At 50.2% G+C, this 21631-nt stretch overlaps 1 protein-coding gene across 1 annotated transcript in view; it reads right to left on the bottom strand.

The window, feature by feature from the left end:
• LIMD1 (LIM domain containing 1) overlaps positions 1-21514 on the bottom strand; it is a 35038-nt gene extending 13524 nt beyond the window's left edge. Inside the window, exons 1-2 of the mRNA XM_087769248.1 lie at positions 20198-21514; positions 10003-10104 (exon numbers count right to left, since the gene is read on the bottom strand). Coding sequence (XP_087625374.1) covers positions 10003-10104; positions 20198-21383 — 1288 coding nt within the window. The 5' untranslated portion in view covers positions 21384-21514. The remainder of the gene's footprint in view (positions 1-10002; positions 10105-20197) is intronic.
• Positions 21515-21631: the final 117 nt, after the last annotated feature.

The raw sequence follows: 21631 nt of genomic DNA, 5'->3' as shown, positions 1-21631 counted from the left end.
GTGGGCGGAGGATGCGGCAGCGTGTTTCTCAAGGAACAAGCCCCGGTTTGCACGGGCAGCAGCTTTGTGGTTAAGCTGCAGTCACTGCTCAGCCACATTTACCGGGCAGCGTAGGAGCCAGAAGCACGCCACCCTGACACGCTCACGGTCCCCTGTTCTCCTCTAATCTCGGCTGGGGACAACTGCATTACCCGGAGGCCAGCCCATCCTTGCACCAACATGGACATCAGACAGGATACAGAAGAAAACCCGATAAACCCAAAAGCATCCCGCTCTGATTTCTCTCACTCACTCTGATGCTTTGCCAAGGTTGCCAACACCACAACAGAACCCGGAGCCCAAAATAAAAAGTGTCTAATCTTGGACACATTAGCTTTGTGGCCCATAAGCCAGGGTGCGTATTTGTAGGATAAGCCCTCCTGTGTGCCTGCCCATCCACAAGTAAGCCCAGCATGCTCGCCGGCAGCCGCAGAGTCCCAGTTTCTGAGGAGGGGAAGAAGCAGCACGGGGACACCTGGGATTTGCAGCACCCTTGTCAACGGTGCTCCTAAGCGAGTTAACAACCAGCCCAATGCAGCAAGAATTACCCCCAAAAATCTCCCGCTGATTTAAATACAGCATTGGGCACTCCTAAAAACAAAAACAAAAAACAAACAGAAAACATTTAACTTTGATTTTAAATTACCTGGTAGCATGGGCTCCAGTTTAGAGCAACAGGCAGGTGCCCAAGCGACTTTTCACCCATATGCAATGTCTCTCCTTAAAGATAAGCTGGCAGCCATGAGGAAAAACATACATGTGGAGCCATGCAATGAGGAAACCCTTTTCTGGATGACGGCCGGTGTGCGAGCAGCAGCCGTCACACCAGAGGCGATGAGGTTTGGATCGCAGCCACCACGTCGTTCTTCCACGGTGACAAAACCAGCACTTACCGGCCATTCTGCACCCGGTATATTTTTAACCCCGTGACATTAGCAGGTCAAGATTGATGGCAACAGACCTTCAGAGAAGGTGCCACAGCTCGTGTGCTGTGCCTGGGCTTCTGCTGAAAGCTCATTCAGCAGAGGGATAAAACCCTTTATAAGGGATTTATAATTTGGCTGTCAACGTTACATGGGCCCATGAAGAAGAGGTGCTGACACCAAGAGCGCTTTGAGGGAAAGGGGGGGCATGATTTAATTACTTTCTTTTGGGAAGAAGTGGTCATTTTGACTATTTTTAGCTCCTCTCCACAACTCTCTTTAAGCCCCTGGCAGAAATGTAAATGGAAATTTGCCAAAAAAAGCGAGTAACTAGGTACCCCTGCAGCTGCTGCGGGAGCGGTGCATGCAAACAGAGCCAATTTCTTCCTCTGCCGCTTTCAGCTTCTCCCTGTCCACATCGGGATGGACTTCTCCTCCCACCTCCCCTTTGAGCTGAGGAAGCATCTCCTCATTGTACACATGGGAAAGCAAGATGCAGGAAAAGCTCACTTCCCCAGGCTGCGCTGGGGACTGTCCCAGTGGAGCTGGGAAATGCACGTTCTGTTCTAGCTGCAGCCACACCAGTAAAACAAACCATGCTGGGACTGCCCCACGGAGCAGAGCAGGGCGGCAGCGGCTTCTGTCCCTGCACCGAGCTCCATGCCACAGGACAGCACCTTAAATTGAACAAGTCCCTCTCAAAAGTGATACTTCTGACTGCGTGCCTGCAGAGGCTGGCACAGGGTTCGCTTAAGCACAGAGATGCTGTCGTAATTTCACCAAAAGGAACGATTGAGAACTTAAGTAAGTGGCATATAAGGAATCACATATTGATCACTGCCTCCTTTAAATATGCATCACTTTTTAAATATGCATCATGATGACTACAGAGACGATATCCTTTGATAAACTCAGGAATGGTAATGCGTGGCTTGCCGCTTTCAGGATCGATTGCTCTACTACATGTCTTAAGCTGCTGGCTCCTGACTGTATTTCACTTTCACTTCACCCTGGATTTAGCTAATCTCTCACCTGAAAAAATTCAGAGAGTTAAAATTCTTCAGCATTTCAAACCCTACCATCTTCACCCGTTGTCACAAGATTTCTTGATCCTCTTCCTGACAGGAGGTTTGAGCCTCGTGCTTTTATGTACTGCTCATCCCTAACGCGTCTGTCTAATCTGTTTAGCTGTGGGACCTTCAGGATGACCTCGAGGTCATTTCAGCAACAATTTCAGAATATTTCAAGCTTAGTCACTAGTGCCTTTGCGCTAAAATAAACACACTTTGCTTAGCAGCTGGTAATAGGCATACCACCAGGCTGCACTCCCAGGTTCCTGGTGCTTTTGTCCATCGTTTTCTCAAATGACAGCTCTCTCCTTTTGAAGTTCATACAGAGATGGGTTTACCAGGGACTTGCAACGGCCCAAGGAGGATGCTGGGAGATGCAGCATTTGCTTGCTGGGGAGCTGGACCCAACCTTCTCTTTTGAAGTTGCTTTTCCATTATTTATTAAAAGGACAACGGGGTCACAAACCCATGTTCAAAGACAAGAGATTGCTCTCAATGCACGTAATGGTACAGGGCCACATCCAGATCCCCGGGCTCTATGGGGATCCGTGACCAGGACCCTGCATTGCTGGGGAGGCAGCGTGGACCTAACTTATCACTTATCTAAGCACCACGGAGCTCCCTGCGGTATCTGCACAGCAGATGGGCGAGAGTCACTGCAGACTGGCAGCTGCTCCTGGGCCCCTTCCATGCTGACAGCCCTGGGCCTCTGTCATTACAAAAAATCAGTCCTTCTTAGAGTGCCACAGCTGTAAGATAAATTTGGACATGTGATTACTAAATGGCAGGTTAAATACAAAAGGATTTCAGTTTCTGGATTCAGTGGATGTAACCTCCTGGCACACTAGCAAGACAGCAGGCTGGAAACACCATCCCTCTAGCTGCTAAGGATCGAAACAAGCTCCTCCTCAGTCCTGGGTGGCTCTGGCTCAAGGTGCAGTCCTTCCCCCAGTTTTCATTTCCCCCACGTAAAGCTGCGAGGAGGTTCGCATCGAAGAACCTACTCTGGTCCGCGCGTACCCTCCAGGCAGCACAACGGGCGCAGACAGAGCCCAGAGACCTCGGCTCCCTCATACCACACAGAAGTCCCTGCTGCCCACAGACCAGCAGCACACGACCCACTGGTGCCCGGCCAGCCCACGCGATTTTGGAGCCCTCCATGGATAGTGGCTTTGCTGGCACGCAGTACGGTGTCCTACTGTGTGCTGCAGACTAGAATCATAGAATCATAGAATCGTTAAGGTCGGAAAAGACCCTTAAGATAATCGAGTCCAACCGTTAACCTAGCACTATACCATGTCCTCGAGGATCAGCATCAGAGCTGGTCGAGCACCAGAGAGCTCTACTTAATTTCTGCCATCTGCGCTATTTCTGTTGGCTGCCATTAAAGCTGGATGCAGCACTGAGTCTGGCAACAGAAGCATCAATATTTCCAATCTGCTCTTGAACTGGGGCGGCAGGGAAGAGTCACTTAGATGCCTGCACATCCTCCAAATCAGGTAAACTCAGACTGTGATCAACCGGCAGACACCACAGGTCAGATCAAAGCCTTGGCGAAACCATAGGCAGGAGGACAGGACGTCTCTTAGAAAAAACTGCCCTAAGACACAGTAGCTCCCATTACCATTGAGATGTTTGGTCTCTCTCTCAACTATACCAGCTGTATTGTAAAATTGCAAAAAAAGGCCTTCATGCTCTCACCACACATTTGAGGTGGTAAAAACCCCAAAACTCTGAAAAAAAATGATCTGATGCCTGAAAGCCAAAGGCATGCTCTGGCATGTGGAAGAAAAGGTCAGCCGCCTGTAACGGCAAAGCAACCACAGGTGAAGGCAGAAATGGCTCCTCAGAGGGAAACACTGCAAAACCACAGTAAGCCACAGGACTGAACACCACCTCTCCTTTGCTGATGGCAAACCGTTGCAAGAAGATATTCAAATGTTTTTCAGGGAAAACCCCTAGAAGCTTGAAAATTCAGAGGCAAGGTAAAGTCACCCTGGGACAAAGCAGCACTACGATCTGGGGAGTCCCTGCTGAGGTACCGGTTTTCAGCCCAGTGCCCAGCCGCTCTCTGCATCACTGCGGGGACAGCTGCCCTGTTCCCCAAAACGCAGCAAAACCAGGCGGCCGTCGGAGCGGGCCTCCCACCCCGTCACCCACCGACTGTCATCAAAACACGCGGAGGCTCGGAGGAGGAAGGAGGGGGAGGCGAGCTCTGCGTCCTCGGTGAATGTAACTTCGCATTGAAACTACATGAGAGAGCGATTTTTAAATTTCTCTAGGTATGGAAGAGGCCTCAGTGCTTACTGAACCACTACTCAGAAAATTATTCATAGGTACCATTAAAACATTATAAGAAACTCCCTAAAATCTTTACAGCACATTAATCTCATGCCTATTCTCAACAAAAACCAGTATTTTGAAGATGACATTATAGAATAAAAAGACCAGAAAGACTGGAAATATATTCCATTAACGGTTCCAACCTTTCTTCTCACATTGTCCTAACGATTTCAGACTTTCAGCCAGCACTGAAACACATGCAATCGACTCAAGCCACTAGCATATTGATAAAGCCCTGACTGCATCTCCTGTTGTGTGAGCTGAACACCTGCACCTTTCCAGCAGGGATATCTACTGAGGACACCTGGACCATGCCAAAGCCCCTTCAGCTCAGTCGCCAAAGCACTACCATCCTGAAATCCGGCCAGGAGAGGAACAAGTACTGTCATCCTACCGTGAAAGCTGCCCTGGTGTTTCTCATCTACGGCAAGCGCTTCTTGCGCCGTACGGCGGGGATTTCTCACCAGCGAGCTGAGAGACTGAAGGCAAAAAGTCAGCAAGAACAAAGCAGCAATTTAGACTGGAGCGGAAACACGCACTGTTGCCTTCCCTGTCTCCCAAACCGTCGGTAAAGCCAGGCACGGCCGAATCTTTTCTGAGACTACTTCTGCTAAAAAAATATATTGTTTACTACATGAGCTCTTGCATGATAATTTTATTAAAGGGGTGCTGAGGAAGGATTACCAGCAGTACTTTGCGCTCTCCACTTTGAAGATCTGTGCATTTCTCACACGTGTCGATCAGTATAGTGGTTTTATATCCAATTACAAGCAGTAAATTCTGCCTCCACTAGAAGAGCTGGTAGTTTCTGCATCTGAAGATAACCATACGCATACATGCGCCGTGGGGAAATTCACTTGGCGAGGCTGTCTGTCCTGCAACCCGGGATTAAATCGCACTTGCAGAAAAAGGTGACTTTCTACTTGTAGAGTTGTTTAGCGATACCAATAAAAACCACGTCCTTGTTGTTCCAGGGGCTATATACCAACACGGGGCACGCTTATTCAACATAATTATCCCGAAGACACCAGAAGCTCCATGGCTCTAAGTAGCCATACTTTATAATCACTGCAGCACAACTAATTAGCCCAAGCAGAGGGCTACACACGCAGATATACTGCTTTGATACCTTAGCTACCTTGTTTAGTAAATGACTGTTGATACCTCTAAACACAACTACATTGTGAAATATTAAAAAATACCCCAACATATATATACCCAGAGGGTGGCAAGAGACAGCCAGCTCGTGTTATTTCAAGCTCTGCCACTGGAACAGCAGCCTGTTACCCTTACACAGACATCAACATTACTCTGAGCTTGCAATAAAAAAAGAAAAAGAAAGTAATGTAGTAATGTTGACATGTCAAAGGTCGAATTCTGTAATCTGCCAAACATGCAAGGTTTCCACCTCTTCGTAATAAGGGGTCAAAATCTGGTCCTCGTTTTGGACCTTCTGCTGCAGTTCAACATCGAACCCTCCTTCAAACCACCTTGCAATCAGTTCTTTCTGACTTCCTTCCTCGCCTACTGATTTCCTTCACAGTCATCTCTGACACTTCCCTTGCACTTTTTTAGCTTTCAGATTTCCTCTGAGGACCAAGCGGCTCAAGTACAAGACCCTTATGTGTTAAATTACGCTGCCAGCAGAGCTAAAAAGGTCTGTTTTCCAGGCAATCTGCGGCAGTCGGATATAAGCTCAGCTGAATCCTAGAGAAAACACTAACACACCACAACAGGTTAGAGAAATCCTGTCTAGTTAAATCTATATCATTTATAAGGCCTCCTTACTACCTAAATAATAAATATCAGCATCTGGAAACACCTGCATTTTTTGTGTTCTGAGAAGGTGATTTAACTTAAATGGTTAATGTGTAACAAACCATTTGATAACTACAAATGTTTGTCCAACAGACTGAAAAAAAACCCAAGACAGATACAGACACCTTGAGCTTGCAGGAAATAGCCGTATGAGTTTCGAGGACTTTTTTTTTTTAACCTACTTTCATGGCCCTCCTGTAAAGCAAATATAATTTATTACTAATGCCACAGAAAGCACCTGAATTTTTTTCCTCTCCCTCTCTGCAAAAAGCTGCCTTGTTTGTGTCTCTGCCCTGTAACAAACAAGAAGATAAATGAGACATTTATGCCAAAGTAATCATTCTAAATCTGTTGTTTTGACCTCTAAGCCAAATTTTCTGCATTACATGCCAGTGGCTCAGAAAAAACAGTACTTTTTTTTTTCCTGACAACTGAAGCCTGTAACGTACGTGTAGCTCTGCTCAACAAAAATTGCTCTATCATTTATCTCCATATGTGTATCAGGAAACAGAGGGTGTAGGAAATTTGGCACCATGAGGTACCAACCCCCCTCCTCTCCTTAGACCCTCTCAGTTTTCTGTATCTGGGAAACTAATGCACATTTGGACACAAATCCAACTATGAGCAAAATTAGAAATCCTCACTAAAATGAAAACAGCAGGACAGCGGATATAAATATCTGGAGGACAATATGCTTTACCTTAATAGGTAATTTTGTATATTTTATTTATTGGAGCGGAGATATTCAGCATTCCACCAGAGCAGAAATTTTAGAATTGAAATCACGAGCAACCTTGACTTCTCAAAGACAAGACTGCACTGGATGGTGTCCAAAAAGAACTCCACTTGACCTTAAAAGCACTACTTACTTTTCAGCTGGAAACCAGAGTTTCCACATAGGCTGCTCAAGACGTGCTTTGCAGCTAGACAGACAACACCGTCCGGACAAATATTTATTTTTCTGGCAGATAAAATGGTCTCATCATATTTACTGCAGTGACACAGATGACAGCACGCCCGCAGAGAGGCACGCGCTCTCCCTGGGTAACGACAGGGCTGCGTGCCCTTCACCCGTCGTGTGGCCGATGGTCCGGGGGACTGGGAAATGACCTCGGTCTGCGAAACGGGGGGTTCCCCTCGGGTACATTTCCTCCCCGAGCGCAGGGCAGGACGGTATGTACCACCCCAGGCATCAGTTAAGCAGCTGCAATGCAAAGAGGCTCAATGAATCAGAAAGTCCAGCTACGCCTTTACAAACACAGCAAGCCAGGCAGCAAAGCAAGCTGCTGCGGGGGAAATACAAGCGCCCTCCCGCGCCTCCCAAGCCCCGGGAGCAAAGAACTCCTGCACGAAGGGCCCTGCAGACCACAGCGGCAGCGCAGGAAACCACCCCCTGTACCGGAGGGTTTCTCGTGAGCCTTGCCACTTATAGAAGTACGTGCACAGGAGGGAAACAATGCTACTGCGGGGGCCTCCCTCCAGCACCGATCTCCTTCAAGTACCCGAAGTCCCACGCCACCACACACCCTCCCCTCCATCCATCCGTGCTGGCCACTGCTGCATCCAGCTCCCATCTTAGCGCGGATGCTGCCCCAATGGGAAGGACTGGAGCTTTCACGAGTAATTACTCTCCGGCATGTAACAAGGCAAAACAGGCTCTCGCTTATACTCCTGTGGATTCCATTCCCCTTTTTTATCTCATATGGAAGTACAGTATTTTCTACTCAGAGAAATAGTGTCATTACTCCTCTCCTTTTTTTTTTTTATCTAGTATTTTTACTAGCTTTTCTTTTACTTTCCATTTGAAACCCTTTGCTCCAAAGAGATTCCTCAGTTACAGTCTGGGTAAGAGAGAAAATGGGCTTCGCTTTGCTAAACTCAGTTTTTTTCCATCTTTCTAAGTCTCACCTGACACCCAAACCATTCCATCTTGCATTGGAAACCTCTGGAAAGGGCTGCCTTTTAGAGTAAGCAGCAAATAGCTATTCTTTCAGCACTCACCAACCCACCTCATTAGAAATGGGATTAAGCTATTTTTTAACCAAACACAAACATAAACGGAAGTAACCACTGATACCTCTGCAACCGCAAGTACCTCTCTAGTGCAGGTCTCAAAATAAAGATGGTAAAATCCATTCTAAAAGGAGGATCAGAAGTGTTTCTTTCTAAAGCACCAGTTGCACAGTAGTAATTTTAGAAATTTAAGACAGCTCGAACCTCCTGCTGGATTACTTTTAGCAGGAGCTTTGTGTGCAAGGGCAATTGGGAGGCTGCTTGGCCACAGAGGGCGAGAGGTCCCTGAAGCAAAGCTCCGTCTGCAGCCAGGAATCCTCTCCGCAGGAGAAGATTTTGAATTAATTTGTAAGAGAGGACAAAAGAGTGAGCTGCTGACTTCTGAGCCTTTAGGAAACTGCCAGCACATGCAAACACCACTTTTTCTTTTCAGTTCTCCCCGTCTTCATTCTGATGACGGTGAAGTGCTCTACTGAAAACATAGGTGAGGCAAGGCAGCTGGTGCCAGACAGCTGGGAAATGAGCAGAGTTCAAGGTTCAGCTATTATTAAAAAGCACACACATCTTTCTATATTTATTCCCACTTTACAGCTCTAAATAAAACACATGCAGTCCTGATGAGTTTACAACTCTAAATACAACACAGGAGAAAAACCCTAAGACTCATCTGGGAAAACTGAACTGATATATACAAAAGCACCAGAAGGATTATTATTATTTTTTCTGCCACCGCATATACAGCCACATTTCTAAAAATACGCTACTAGCCCTAGAGTTAAACATAAAAGAGAAAAAACACTGTCTTATAAACACAGCCACAATCTGAAATCAAGCAGCCCGGTTCCTCACCCCAGCTCCACCATGGACCTCCTTGAAAAGCCGCTCAGGAGGATCCATACATTGCAGCATGCTCTATGCTCCAGCAAGCTTCATGTTTGCATCTGAGACACAGCAGGGAGCTCGGTGAGGCCAGCCGAACTATTTACCCCACTTCCCAGGCAGATTTCGCAGGGCTCGCCATCGCTGCTGCCAGCCTGATACTTCTGGCACAACAACCAGCTCCCTCCCTGCAATAACCAGAAAGCATGCTGGCAGAGACATGTCCCTCATCTCGGGGCATGGCTCCATTTCTCTGGAGAAAGAACAAGCAAGGTGCGTAACCCGAGTCATTCATGCACTTAGATGCTTTGACCGGAGGTCCCTCAGAAGGGCAATACGATTACAGCGAGTAAAGGTAACAGACGCAGTGAAAACACCATGACTGGACCGACCATGCAGCAGCTTCATCTGAAGAGATGTCTCCAGCACTCGCAGAGCCCGCTGCCACTACTCGCACCCTGCCTGCTCCCTCGGCACGGCACCGACCCGGCGGCTCTCCCTGGCGTCCACAGACTGAAAGGCCAGAATGGCTGTAAAGTCTGACATGACAAATAAAAAAACCCTAAATGCCAGCTAAGGCATATTCACTGCCACTTTGAAAAAATACTCTTATGAGTAAGAAAACATAGCTGTAACGGAGAGAGAGAGGAATGAAAACAACTGTCCCCCATACCAGAAGGCAGCCAGCCAGCACAATTCGAAGTGTCTTTTCTACATGCCTTGCAAGAACCCGTTCAAAAACAAACAGCAACCACCACCACCGAGACATACAGCTGCAGCAGACTCCAGCTGGCAGATAATTCAATAACCACCTCCTTTTTTTCCCCCTTTACACCAGAAAAACGTTAAGCCTGAAGAGTTTGTGGCAGGGCCCTGCTCCGGCGGCACCGGCGGCAGGCCAGGCAGGGGGTACTCACTGCAGGCTCCGCAGGTGAAGCAGCCGTCGTGGTAGAGGTTGCCCATGGCCTGGCAAGCCTGGTTTGCTCCATACACCCCCTTGCTGCACTTCACGCAGGTGCCTGGAAGAGAGAGAGGGAGACAGAGGTCAGAAGCAGGACCTGGCAGGGCGGCTGGGGTCACTGGCTGGGTGACCACACATGTAATTCGGCATGGTGGCTTGGCAGCTTGGGACCAGGCAGTTCGTTGTAGCCACAAGACGTAGGAGACATCAGTGTCACCCACCCTGAGAGATGCTGTTAACAGTGGTCACAACGGTCATCAAACCTCCATGGCAAAAGCGTTTTGCAAAAAAGTAAACTGGACAACAACAGCCCTGTTTGTCTAGTGACATCTCCTTCCTTCACCCATTCATTCCCACAAACTTGATATACATTTAAAACCACTTAATGACCCTCCCAGAAGCGTGGGTGGTAGTAAGTGGTGCTCAGGGCTGTTCACAGACCAATAGTTTCTGCTACTTATTGCATAAAATAAGCTTGTTTGTTGCAACCGATGTGAGGAGAACACACCTCTTCACTTAGCCCCTTTAAATCTTCATCAATTTCAGACCCTGCTCAGGTCTGCTGAAGGCCCTAAGGCTTTCCCACTGAAACGGAGCTGGACTGACTGCCTGACACCTACCTCTCTTCCCTCTGTCAGCCACATCTGAACAGACAGACCCAACGTAGGCGCTACCTACAGACCATGTACCCGCTCAGACGTTCTTCTCACCTCTTGCAGATCAAGGCACGAAAGAAGTCAGTTTTAAGGAGAGGGTACCTGGTGGTGGCGGCACCACGAACTATTTTGATAATGGAGTACGAAGTGACAACTGAGTTTCATGCCCTTGATGGCATCTGCTAGCAGGACCCGCTCCCTCTACTTGGCAGGGAGAAACAGCGAGGCCGCCCAAAACCACTATTAGTGGCCGGGAAAAGTCCTTGTCCAAGGAAAACGTCACATCAAGCCAGTTTACTTACTTCAGGCATTACCCTGTGATTGCGACAGATAGGTTTTAAAGCAGCATCACCCTTTAACGACCTCTAAATGAGCAACTTTTTAATCCATGTTTGAGCAAATAAACACGGATCTACCCAAAAAGGGCAGTGTGAAGGACAAACAGAAGACGTGTCTCTGCTCAGTGACCCTGCAGACATGACTTTGCCTCCAGATCTCTCCTTCCACCGCTGCTCCAACTCTTAAACTCCCTGGGGCAGGGACTGTTAGTCACGTCTTGCTCCTCCTGGCCCAAGAAGAGGGACAGCATCATCTTGCTGGAGATCCTTAGTCATACCATGGTTAACAAAACTTCACTACTCTCGGGGCCCTGCAAACTCTGGAGTAATTGGAAAGGTCTGGTGAAAGTTAAGAAGAAACGCAACGTACTTACGACAGAGTTGAAAAGTACCTCCCAACTCCAGCAGCACCACGCTGGCAGTCCCAGGGTGGTTAACAATTTCTTCCTGCAGCCGACAGCTGCAGCCGTCAGTTATCACACTACAGGGTTAAAAACGCTCAGGAACCTTTCGCAGTAGCGCACACAGGGCTGCTGAAAAGCAGATACTTCATTTTCCCCAAGCAGACCTGGCTCTCTGTGCTGCAGCTGCCTGCGTGCACTCAGCCGCCCACTGAAAGCTGTCCTAGCGCTGCTCCAAGCCCCACTGCACTCAGAGCCAGAGTCCAAACTGACACAAACCTGGAGAGAAGGCTGCAGAGAATAATTAGTTGCTCTGTTCTGTCCAAATCCGACCTGAACTGAAACGCTAGCTTGGCTGCAGGCCCACCCCAGCACGCAGACTGGCACCAAGTTAGCAAAACTTGTTGGTTCTTTTTGAACCAAGCAGATTTATCTCCGTTACTTCTTGAAAGAAACATTTTAAGAAAGCAAAAGATAAATCATGCAGGCATTACAAAAAGAAAAGAAGGAAAAAAAAGGAGAAGATGAGACAAAGATAAGAAAATTTGGCTTTTCAAATGGATGTGTTCTCCCAGGAACACATTCAACAGCAGCCTGAGATGCTGTGCAATCGTCTGACACAAGAGCTAGCGGCTACCTCGCAAAATTCCCTCTCGACCACAGCGATGCTGAGTGGAAAGTTTTGAGAGCAGAAAACCTGCTGATTTTGCTGCTCAAAGCTTTCTTTCCACGACATTCACCAGGTTTTCCACAGAACCAATGTCTTTATTGCACTGCAAGTGCTGCATTTTCCCCTTTTCCATGCCAATGAGCGGCTGCTCTAGAAAAAAAAATCACCAGCATGCTCTGATTTCCTCCTTTCCAGAAAGCAGCCGGGTGACACTGAATATGGATGAGCAGCGAGAAGAAGCAAGAGACAGAAGGCACAGCAGCTGCCTGCAGGCGCAGTGCACGGTAAAGATGCTGGCAGGCATCTAAAGCCACTATAAAATACCCTAACGCAAATCCCACGGAGGGCAGAAATTGCTTCTGCTGTCTCCTGTCCATCCGATTTAAGCTTCAGAGCATAGGCACTGCCCATGTTTTCCCCAACGGGACAGACAGTCCGGCGGGATCCTGCAGGAGCTGCCTGGGCTGCCGTATCCACACCCAAACCTTCCTCCACCTCCCGCCCCTCCACCACCTCCACCATCCTTTCCCCTTTCTTTCAGTACATGCTCCTTTTCATCCCCTGCTTAATCCTTTTATCCACTTCTTTAAATATTTAGGCCCTTAAAACATGGAGAATAAAGTCACAGAATGAAAGGGCTTTTAAAATAAATTGACAATATGTTGTCTGTAAAAACTATCATGTGCTAAATTACCCAACTATGCAATAACCAGCCATGCTATAAATATTTATAGATGTCCTGTGGCAAGGCTGACAATTGAAAAATGGCATCATGGCAAATCTCTGTATAGTTTATGTTTTTACTTGTATCTGCTAAATCTTAACTTGAAGGCCGATTAAATCTCAGTAGCGGTCGGAATTATTCTAGAAGTAAGTCTTTGCTTCTTCCAAATATAATATTCTGAAGTATTTTAACAACATACTTCAGCCTTCATCTCTGAATCTCAGCACACCTGGCCTGAAAGGGGAAAAAAAGGTGATTTTTATTGATTTTTCCTTTCCACTTTTTTTCTGCCGCTCGCTCCCTGCTGCCATAATGATCCTGTTCTTTCGGCTTAGGCTACGCAAGGGAAAAAGCAATACCTGCTGCTGGCGGTGGCCAGTTACCAAGCTCAGCAACATGTGTGCGAAGCCGGCTTGATGGGAGGCAGCGCAGCACAGGCCACATCCAACCCCATCCCGCCGCAAAACGGGCTCTGCGCCCTGCTCCACGCCAGCTCCGATGATTGTTTCCCAAAAGAGTGCTGAGGGTGCTTTCTGCTAGCCAGGGCGTTAGAGTTAAAATGTCAGCAGCATCGGTCCAGCCCCACATGCTGCTGATGCTAGTCAGCAGCTCAGGGTCATTTTCTTGGCATAACGCAGCATTTAGCAAAAACATCTGTCCTCAGCTTGAAGCAGAGGGATCCCAAGTATCCACAGCTCAGCGAGATGCCCGGTTCCTGCACTTGGTAACTTTGCCACACGTAACGAGCGCTTACGCAAGCGCCGATCTGAGCAGATATCCCCTCCGAAATTATGGCTTTTAACCTCAGACGGCGTTATTAAGATGTTGTTAAGGAGAAATGAAAGGTTTCTCTTTCGCCACCAGAATGACAAGCCGAAAGCACCGCACATGCGCAGCGCTGGCAAATTCACACTCGAGCGCGCCGGCAGAATGGTAGCCAGATTTGGAAAGGGAAAGGGATGGAAATTGCTGATTTCGGCTTAATTTCTGCTGGCAGGGCGGCCGGGCCCCGGCTAACAAAGAAATCTCTGTTCCCTTTCGCATCATGCGGCAAGCAACCGCCCGCGCTGCAGCTGAGCGCCTGAACAAAGGGACCTTTGGGGCAGAGCTGGGACCGAAAACATGCCCTGTAAGCCACATCCCGGTGCTTGCCGTACGCCATCTCAGCACAGCAAACCACAAGGAGGGCTGCTACCGGGAACAGCCTCGGCTCACGAAATCAAACAGGTCTGGTGCAGACCTCAAGGGCTGTCAGAAATGAAAGGGAACCCAGCGCCCAGTCTGAAAGGTCAGTCGCACCATCAAAGTTCATTTCCATTTACCGCTGGACTCAAAGCCTTTAGAGATGTTTTTTCCTCTAAGTGTTGCTACTTCATGCTCACCAGAAGGAGCTCAGTTACTTACGATATCCCACTCTCTAAAAATTCAGTGCACACCATGCTGAACAACAGCATTTTCTGGGGCTGGTCAGTATGATTTATTTCCACGTGCCAGACATCATCTATCTACAAACCAACAAGACAGTTGTGGGTTTTTCCAGCAGCATGCCCATTCTCAGCAGCATCCAGGACAGCCAAGCTTCTCTACACATGCTCCTGGTTGGGTTTGCTAAGACTGTCGCTTAATTTTAGAGGGCCAAATGTGGTGCTGTGCTGCTTCAGCGGTGAGATTTCCTTGCCACGTCAATCCGGTCCTGGATAAGAGGAATGCAGTGGCAGGATGAGGGGAAAGTCTGGTGGTGTGGGTCTGCATACATAGCTAATCCAGAAACAGCACTCAGAGGAGTAAGTCTATCCTACCCCTTCCACTTCTCCATGCAAGCCACATTTCCATGATCAGCTTGACTCTTTACCACACATAACTGTTTTTTGCCCCCTCCTTACAGGAGGCTGGATTTATGCTGCAGAACCCCCAGTTGCATTTGGAAGAGAACTCCAGAGCCTTTGCACGTAAATACCTCCCATATTATCTTTCCCATCTGCCCAGACACGCGCGTGGCTAATCCAGAAGAAGACCCTGCTGCCTCTTGGCAGAAGCTGTACCTTCACGAGGGTCCTCCCCCTCAGAGCAGGAAAGGGGAACAAGGCAACAGCTTTCCTCTTGCCTTGTTCCTCTTTCCTGCTCTGACAGGGAAGACCTTCATGAAGGTACAGCTTCTGTGTTTCCGACTCACCCATTTATTCCAGGAGAACCAAGTCCTCCACTTTTACACATGCGTTTTTCAAAGATCGTCTGCTGAAAAAAAAGACTTTACCCTGTCATACCCAACGTGATGCTCAGTTCTTTGGGTTTTACTTCAGATCTTCTCCAGAACCTGATGGCACCTCCCCGTGGCTCACCTTAACCAAGTCATTCCTACATCAAACTCTAAATTAGACATACCGCATGCCTCGCTATGCTGTTTTCCACTACTGTGCAATCGTGCTTGCTGGAGAGTTGATTTCAAGGATATCTGGAGGCCCGTGTGAGATCAAGTGCCTGGAAAATCTGGCAGTCTGGTGCCATTCACTGCTGGGTATCACCACTCGTATCAGCCCCACGTTGTCACTCAGTGGTAGCAAAGATGTGCAGGTCCTCCCTGCCCAAAGAACCACAGAGTTGGTAAATGCAATTTTTCTGTACTGTTTTTGCATGCCATGTTCTTGACCCCTGACTTTTCTGTAGACAGTCGTGTACACACTGCCAGCGAAGTACAAAATGCCATCAAACTCACGTCAGCGACATTTTAAGTACCTTATAGTGGTGTCAGAGATTACGTTAACTCCAGTGCCAAATGAATGAGGCTCCTTATTCCTTTCAGTCCTCATTGCCACAGTATCCTGGCTGAAAGACCTACGGATCCTCTGCCTCAACTCCTTCCTTTTTCTTTCCTTTTGGTAGAGATTTTTCCTTAGCTTGCAAACCCAGCTGAGCTCCCAAGAGGAAGGGAGGAGAAGCGCATACTGCTGCAATCTGGAAGAGCCATATCCCGGGCAAATACTTACTTGCTTGGTTCCTTGCAATGAGATAAGCTTTGCAGTCTGCACACACCCACTAGTGCACATGCCGTGATCCTCCCAGCTTTCCTTGTTCCACCGGGACCCGCCTCGCCCTGCCTTCCCCTCCCCTCCGCTGCAGGGGCATCTCCTTCCAGCCGTGGTGTTCTTCCAGGAGCAGGCAGCGAGGGATGCCTCCACTCATTCCGAGTGGAAACAATGCCGTTATCATCACCCATGTACAAAACAAACCTCAGAAGAACTTCCATTTTAACCAGAAATTCTCCACTCGGCAACCCTTAAATCACCCTCATTGCTGCCGAAGCATCCTGTTGCACCTTCATCAGCAGGGTCTGGTAAAGTCCGCAGGTGCGTACAGCCCTACACTTAAACGAATTGTGGTTTTGGCAGTGGTAAAACACTAACTTTGCTATGCACAAGGCTTCGAAAGAGCGCTGCTGGCCTTCGAGCTGACCACACCCATTCAAAGATGCTGGGGTTGCAGGTCTCCACGGGGCTTCAGCGACGCGGTTACTGCTCTCCTTCTGCCACGGGGAAAAGAAATCTGCAGACTTCGCTACAAGATCTTCTCTGCCCAACTGCTGGGAAGCATCCCAGTATTTCGCTGCAAAACAAGATGCCTGGGGCCCCTCCTAAAACACCTGCCTCTTATCAGCTCTGCTCTAAATAATAAGGAAGCCAGAACTCAATATCTAACAAATATTTATAACAAGAAAACCATTTATAAAAATTGTTTTAAATAAGCTCGTGTTAAGGGTGCAGATAGTCTCCCTCAGATGGAGATTTCCATCCAGCTATATGAAATAAGCACTGGTAAAAATGTGATGCTACATGTTGCACCTCTGAAAGCAGCCATCTGTGCCTGCAGACCAAGGAACTGCACGGTACCACAGGTTCTGCTAAAATGAATGGCAAAACCTCCCTGCAGACCCCAACGCCTCTCAGCCCGGCCTCTCCCCTACCAAGTCACTTCCAGGCAGTGCAGGCAGACGCTCGGTTTGGTCGTGCACCTGCCCGGCTCTCACCTGAAAACTTGTCCCGCGCCGGTCCTCAGAATGGTGCCACCGCACCTAACCGAACACACCTGCATCCCGCTGGGTGGTGCTAGCGGGGGAGTTGCAACTCCCCCAGTCACTCATTTAATTAATCTTCCCGTTCACCAAGTGGAGATGAAGGCTGGTGCATCCAAAGGAACACCACGGAAAGTCAGTGGGATTCAGGCACCTCACTCCTGGACGTTCCCTGGAAACTGTATGCCAAAAACCTGAACACAACCTAAGGTGGCTCCCAGCAGCACCTCCTGGGACCTGGGGCCCCTTTCTCTGCTGCATGGGAAACAGCATCTCCAGGGAGCAATTTCAGGAATTTCCCTTCCCAAGCTTAAGACCTGGTGATACCTGAGACTCCCTATGTCCTCCACGAAAGCTCACATAAATCAAGTCAGCACTTCAAAAGCACTTGTGGAGAACACAAATTCCTCCAGAGACACGTGCAGCCCAGGCTGCTCAGACATAGGCCACTATTTAAAAAAAGAAAATTCTTGGCTTTGTTTGCTTCTTTCCTTTCACCTATTATACATACTCTGCGCAGACAAATGGATTTTGTACAGCAAGCTGGTGCTGACAGATAACCAGACCGTCTGTTATTCCTCAGCAGAGCATCCTACCTGTGTTGTGCCTCGTCCCTAGCTTATCCTTTCCTACGCTTTCATTTACAAACACTTGTTTTCACATACTGAAGGAAAAAGCAGCTCCTTTACTGTGATCAGAATTAATTGTTCATGATAAATATCTGGTCCAGACAGAGACAGACTGAAGGACTGTATGTTGCCAAGACAGACAGACCCATCTTAAAAAATCTCCTTCTTACAAAAGCAGCACCCAAAATTAGGAGAGCCGAAAGCATTTTAGATAAAACACGTTGGTCATCTGCACTTCATTCCTGGTTTCATTTCCAGGCTCTGAGGTACTGCAAAGCTGCTGCACTGGACTTCCCTTCACTGGGGGAAAGTCTGCAACAAAACAAACTGTTGATCCTTTTTATCACTGTTGCAGAAAAGTAGTTACTTTCCATCCTAAAGTTTGCTAGCTTGAGGGCAGGCAATAGCAAAGATATATTCAGAGGACCAGCTGGGTACTTTATTCCTCCAAAGGAAGTAAGGTAACTGTGAAAAAATGAAAATAAAAGCGAGAAAGAAAGGGGGAGGAGGCGCAGAATTTAAATATCTCGGTACTTGCCCCTTCCTGCTCCTTGGTCCTCCACAGCACAGATTTGCCAAGCCTTCCTCCACAGAGCTGAGGCTCCACAAAACGTTACTTCTTCCTCTGCCGTGACTGCATCCTTTTGTTTTTCCCTCTCCCTCTCCTCCATCACTCTCCTTCTTCCCCAGTTTCTCAGACACTACGCCCTGGTGTAAAACCTCCTGTCAGGAGGACGTCAAAAGTCCTCAGCGGGGATCAGGCAGCCTCCATCTCTCCTCCCTCACCAGGGCTCACCGGTAACTCTGCCGCCTGACCAGCAGGACTCTCCGTGCTGCCAGAATTACTCCCGCTTCACTACGGATTTCCTGCGGGATTAAAGCCTCCCACTGGCACTACCCCTTATTTTGTGACAAAAACGTAAAAATCAGCTATCCACCAACCAGGTCCCTCTGCTTTCTCACGCCATCCCCATGCACATTTTGGATGAGGTACGACCCAGCTGGTTTACTTGCACCGTGAGAAGACGTACGCAGCAGGGTCTGTTGAAGAGACTCCTGACACCCCTCCAGTGGAGCTGAATGCTGTCCCCAGCAAAATATTCCCATTTTTGAGCACCACCTCCCAGGAGAGACTGTTGTCCCAACCCCGTCTTCATTATCAGCTCCTTGTCACAGCGTTCAGCACCCCCCCAGGCAAGGCTCCCCGAGCTCATTCAAACCGCGTGCTGCCCACGCAGGACAGAAAGCACCTGAACACATTTCCAGGCCAAAACGCTCCAAGTGCAGCAACTTGACACATCACTTTTCTGCGACAGAATACAAACGCGTCTGCCTTGCCACAAGGCTGAATCCAGCCTTGGATACCGAGATAAATGATCCCAGCACAGCCCTCTGCGGGCAAGTACCACCGCCTGATGCCAAGAAACACATTTTGTTATGTGGTTTGCAACTAAGCACTCAGTGGTCCCTCCAGCTACGTCCCCAAAGCTTGGCGTGAAGCCCATGGCTGCTCCTGTGTGCGCAGACCGCTGCTGAGCCACCCGCCGACCCCACCGGGCAGGACTCTGTGCAACGGCACCCATGCAGCCTGAGAGCAACACCCTTCCTCTGCACCAGGCTGAAGAGTTTAATCTGCCCCTGCTTCTACTTCTGTGACCAGGGGTCTAAAATCGTAAGGAAAATCCATACACTAGACCTGCTCCCATCCTCCATTAAATTAACCGCAGATTTCTCAGCCTTCCCAGCAACCTGGGGTTTCCTTCTCCCAACAGCCCAACTATCTATCTCATCTGCTGTTAAACTGCAAAGTGGTGCAGCAGGGAAAGGAGACACTCGATTTGCCCCTGACCTTCTGCCATCCCGGGGTATTAATTCAGTTTAATCCAGCAGGACATTTAATATTCTCATTGGGAGATCCTTGCATGTAAGTGGTCCCTTTCCACTCCCAGGTGCCAGCCATAACCTCTGGTGGTGGCCTGGACTACTCACGGACCTGAGATTTAGGGAAGAATGTGCCTACTGCCTGGTTTTCTGCTGTCTTCAGGATGCACCAATCCTTTCAGAGCTGATAGGGACCAGCACCCGGGGATGGAGGGGAAACCCTGGCAAGTTTGGGAAACCACCACCCTTCCCATCCCCAAGCAACTCCTCTTCAAGAGGTCACGCAAGCACGCCCGGCCACGGCCACCTCCACGGGGGCACCACCAAGCCTCCCAGAGCAATGTGCCCTTCTCCGTGCCCGCAGAGTACGCAGGCGCGACTCCGCAGGCTAGACGGCTGCCTTCCCGCTCACGCGTGGTCAGGCAGCGTAATTTTAAGACAGAGAACCAGGAATACTGTCAAGAAAAGTTAAGTGCCTCCCTGCCAGCAATGAAGGGCACTTCAAAAGATGCTGCTCCAGCTTCTTCTCAGCACTGTCCTCCCCAAAGCTGCTAAACTACCTTTGCTTTGAAATTTCAGAGGTAGGATTAAAGACAAAAGTGTTGCAGGAGGAAGAGCCTCTGGTCCCTGTGATAAATAAATGTTGAATAACAAAAAAAACCCCGAGCAACTGAAAAAGCATAACCAAAGCAGGCGTATGGAGACACGCAGCCCTGCGGGTGTGAACCCTGCAGTGACACTTTGCAACGAACCCTTGTCACGCTGACTGCTGGACTGCCTCCTTACCGAAGTAATCAGCCTTCGGCCGAGCATCCATCTCCTGCTCCAGGCGCTGGGTCAGTGCCTCCAGCTTCAGCTCGGCCGCCGACGGCCCTTGCTCCGGCTGCGGAAGGAGGGTCTGGCAGGGCAGCTTCACCTTCGCCACGCTGGTGCCCTCCGGGTGCCCGGCATCTGACCGCGGGCCACTCACACCCTCCGGGAAAGGCGGCTGTGGAGCATCCGGGGCTGTCGGCCCGCGCGAGGCCAGGTGTGAGGAGCCTGGTTCGGGGTTCGTGCCACTGCCATTGGGCCGGTGGTTTTGACCGTGGGCCATGAAGTGGCCGGCTGGGCCAGGGTAGGCGGCAGCATGCTGGTAGTCCACGCTCGGGGTGGTGGGCGCAGAGCTGGTGGGGAAGGACAGCGGGACACCCTGGTACCACAGCTGGCTGCTGTCCCCTCCGGCCCTGGGACCACAGGCATCAGCAGGGCCCGAAAACCCCCGGGCAGGCTGCACCGAGGGGGCCGAGAAGGAGGAGGATCTCTGCTGCGGCAGGGCCCCCGGCACCCCGTCCTCCGTCCCCGCCGAGGGTGCTGGGGGGGTCCGGGCGTGCGAGAAGGAGGAGGACCTCTGCCCGGCCGGCGTCGGGTCGCGGCCCCCGCCGCCCCGCCTGGCCTCGCCGCCGTTCTCCTGCCCGCTGTGACAGGGCTGGGGGTCACCGGAGCTCCCGGCCTGCTGCTCCCCGCGCCCCGCGCCAGGCCGCGAGCCCCCCGCTCTGGGGATCCTGTCGGGCTCCGCTTCCCAGCCCCGGCGCCCGGCCTGGCTCCCCGGGGCCTCGGCAGACAGCCTGCTCTCGCCGAAGCCGCGTTCCCCTCCGTCATACGGCCTCACGCGCGGCCCCTCGGCGGTGGAGGCTGGGGGCGGCTTGGCACCCCACGCCGCCGGCCGGGGGGCATTGAAGGCAGCCCCTCCGTTCAGGGTGGCCATCAGCATCTCCTCCTGCTGCTGCTGCTGCTGCTGCTGCTGCTGCTGCTGCTGCTGCTGGAGGTGGATCTTGGCCATTTTGGTGGCGAAGACCCGCCTGGTCTCCTCAAACTCGGGGTTGTTGCCGGCAGCTTTGTCCACCCGAAAGAGACCGTCCTTGGAGGCCTCGTACATGTTGAGGTCTTCGATGAACTTGCTGGCTTCCAGACCCAGGTCGTCGTACTTATCCATCCCGACCGGCTGAGCGGGTTGATCCCCGCCTTCCTCCTTGTCCTTCTCCTCCTCCTCCTCCTCTTTCCCGCCGGGATCCGGGCGCTGCCGGCAGCGGCGGCCGCTCCGTCCCGCCGCGCCGTCTCACTCCCGCCGCGCCCGTCCCCGCCGGGGGCGGGGTCAGGAGGCGGGGAGGGGGGAGGGCCCCCGCCCCTGGCCCCGCCCCCTCCCCGCCCCCGCGCTGCGCGAGGCGGCCGCTCGTCATCCGC

The sequence above is a fragment of the Nipponia nippon genome, unplaced genomic scaffold (genome assembly GCF_047370975.1).
Source record: "Nipponia nippon isolate SJK-2023a ecotype South Korea unplaced genomic scaffold, ASM4737097v1 scaffold_1, whole genome shotgun sequence".
Taxonomy (NCBI): Eukaryota; Metazoa; Chordata; class Aves; order Pelecaniformes; family Threskiornithidae; genus Nipponia; species Nipponia nippon.
Note: the sequence above shows the minus strand (reverse complement) of the source record. Positions and strands in the feature narration are given on the sequence as shown.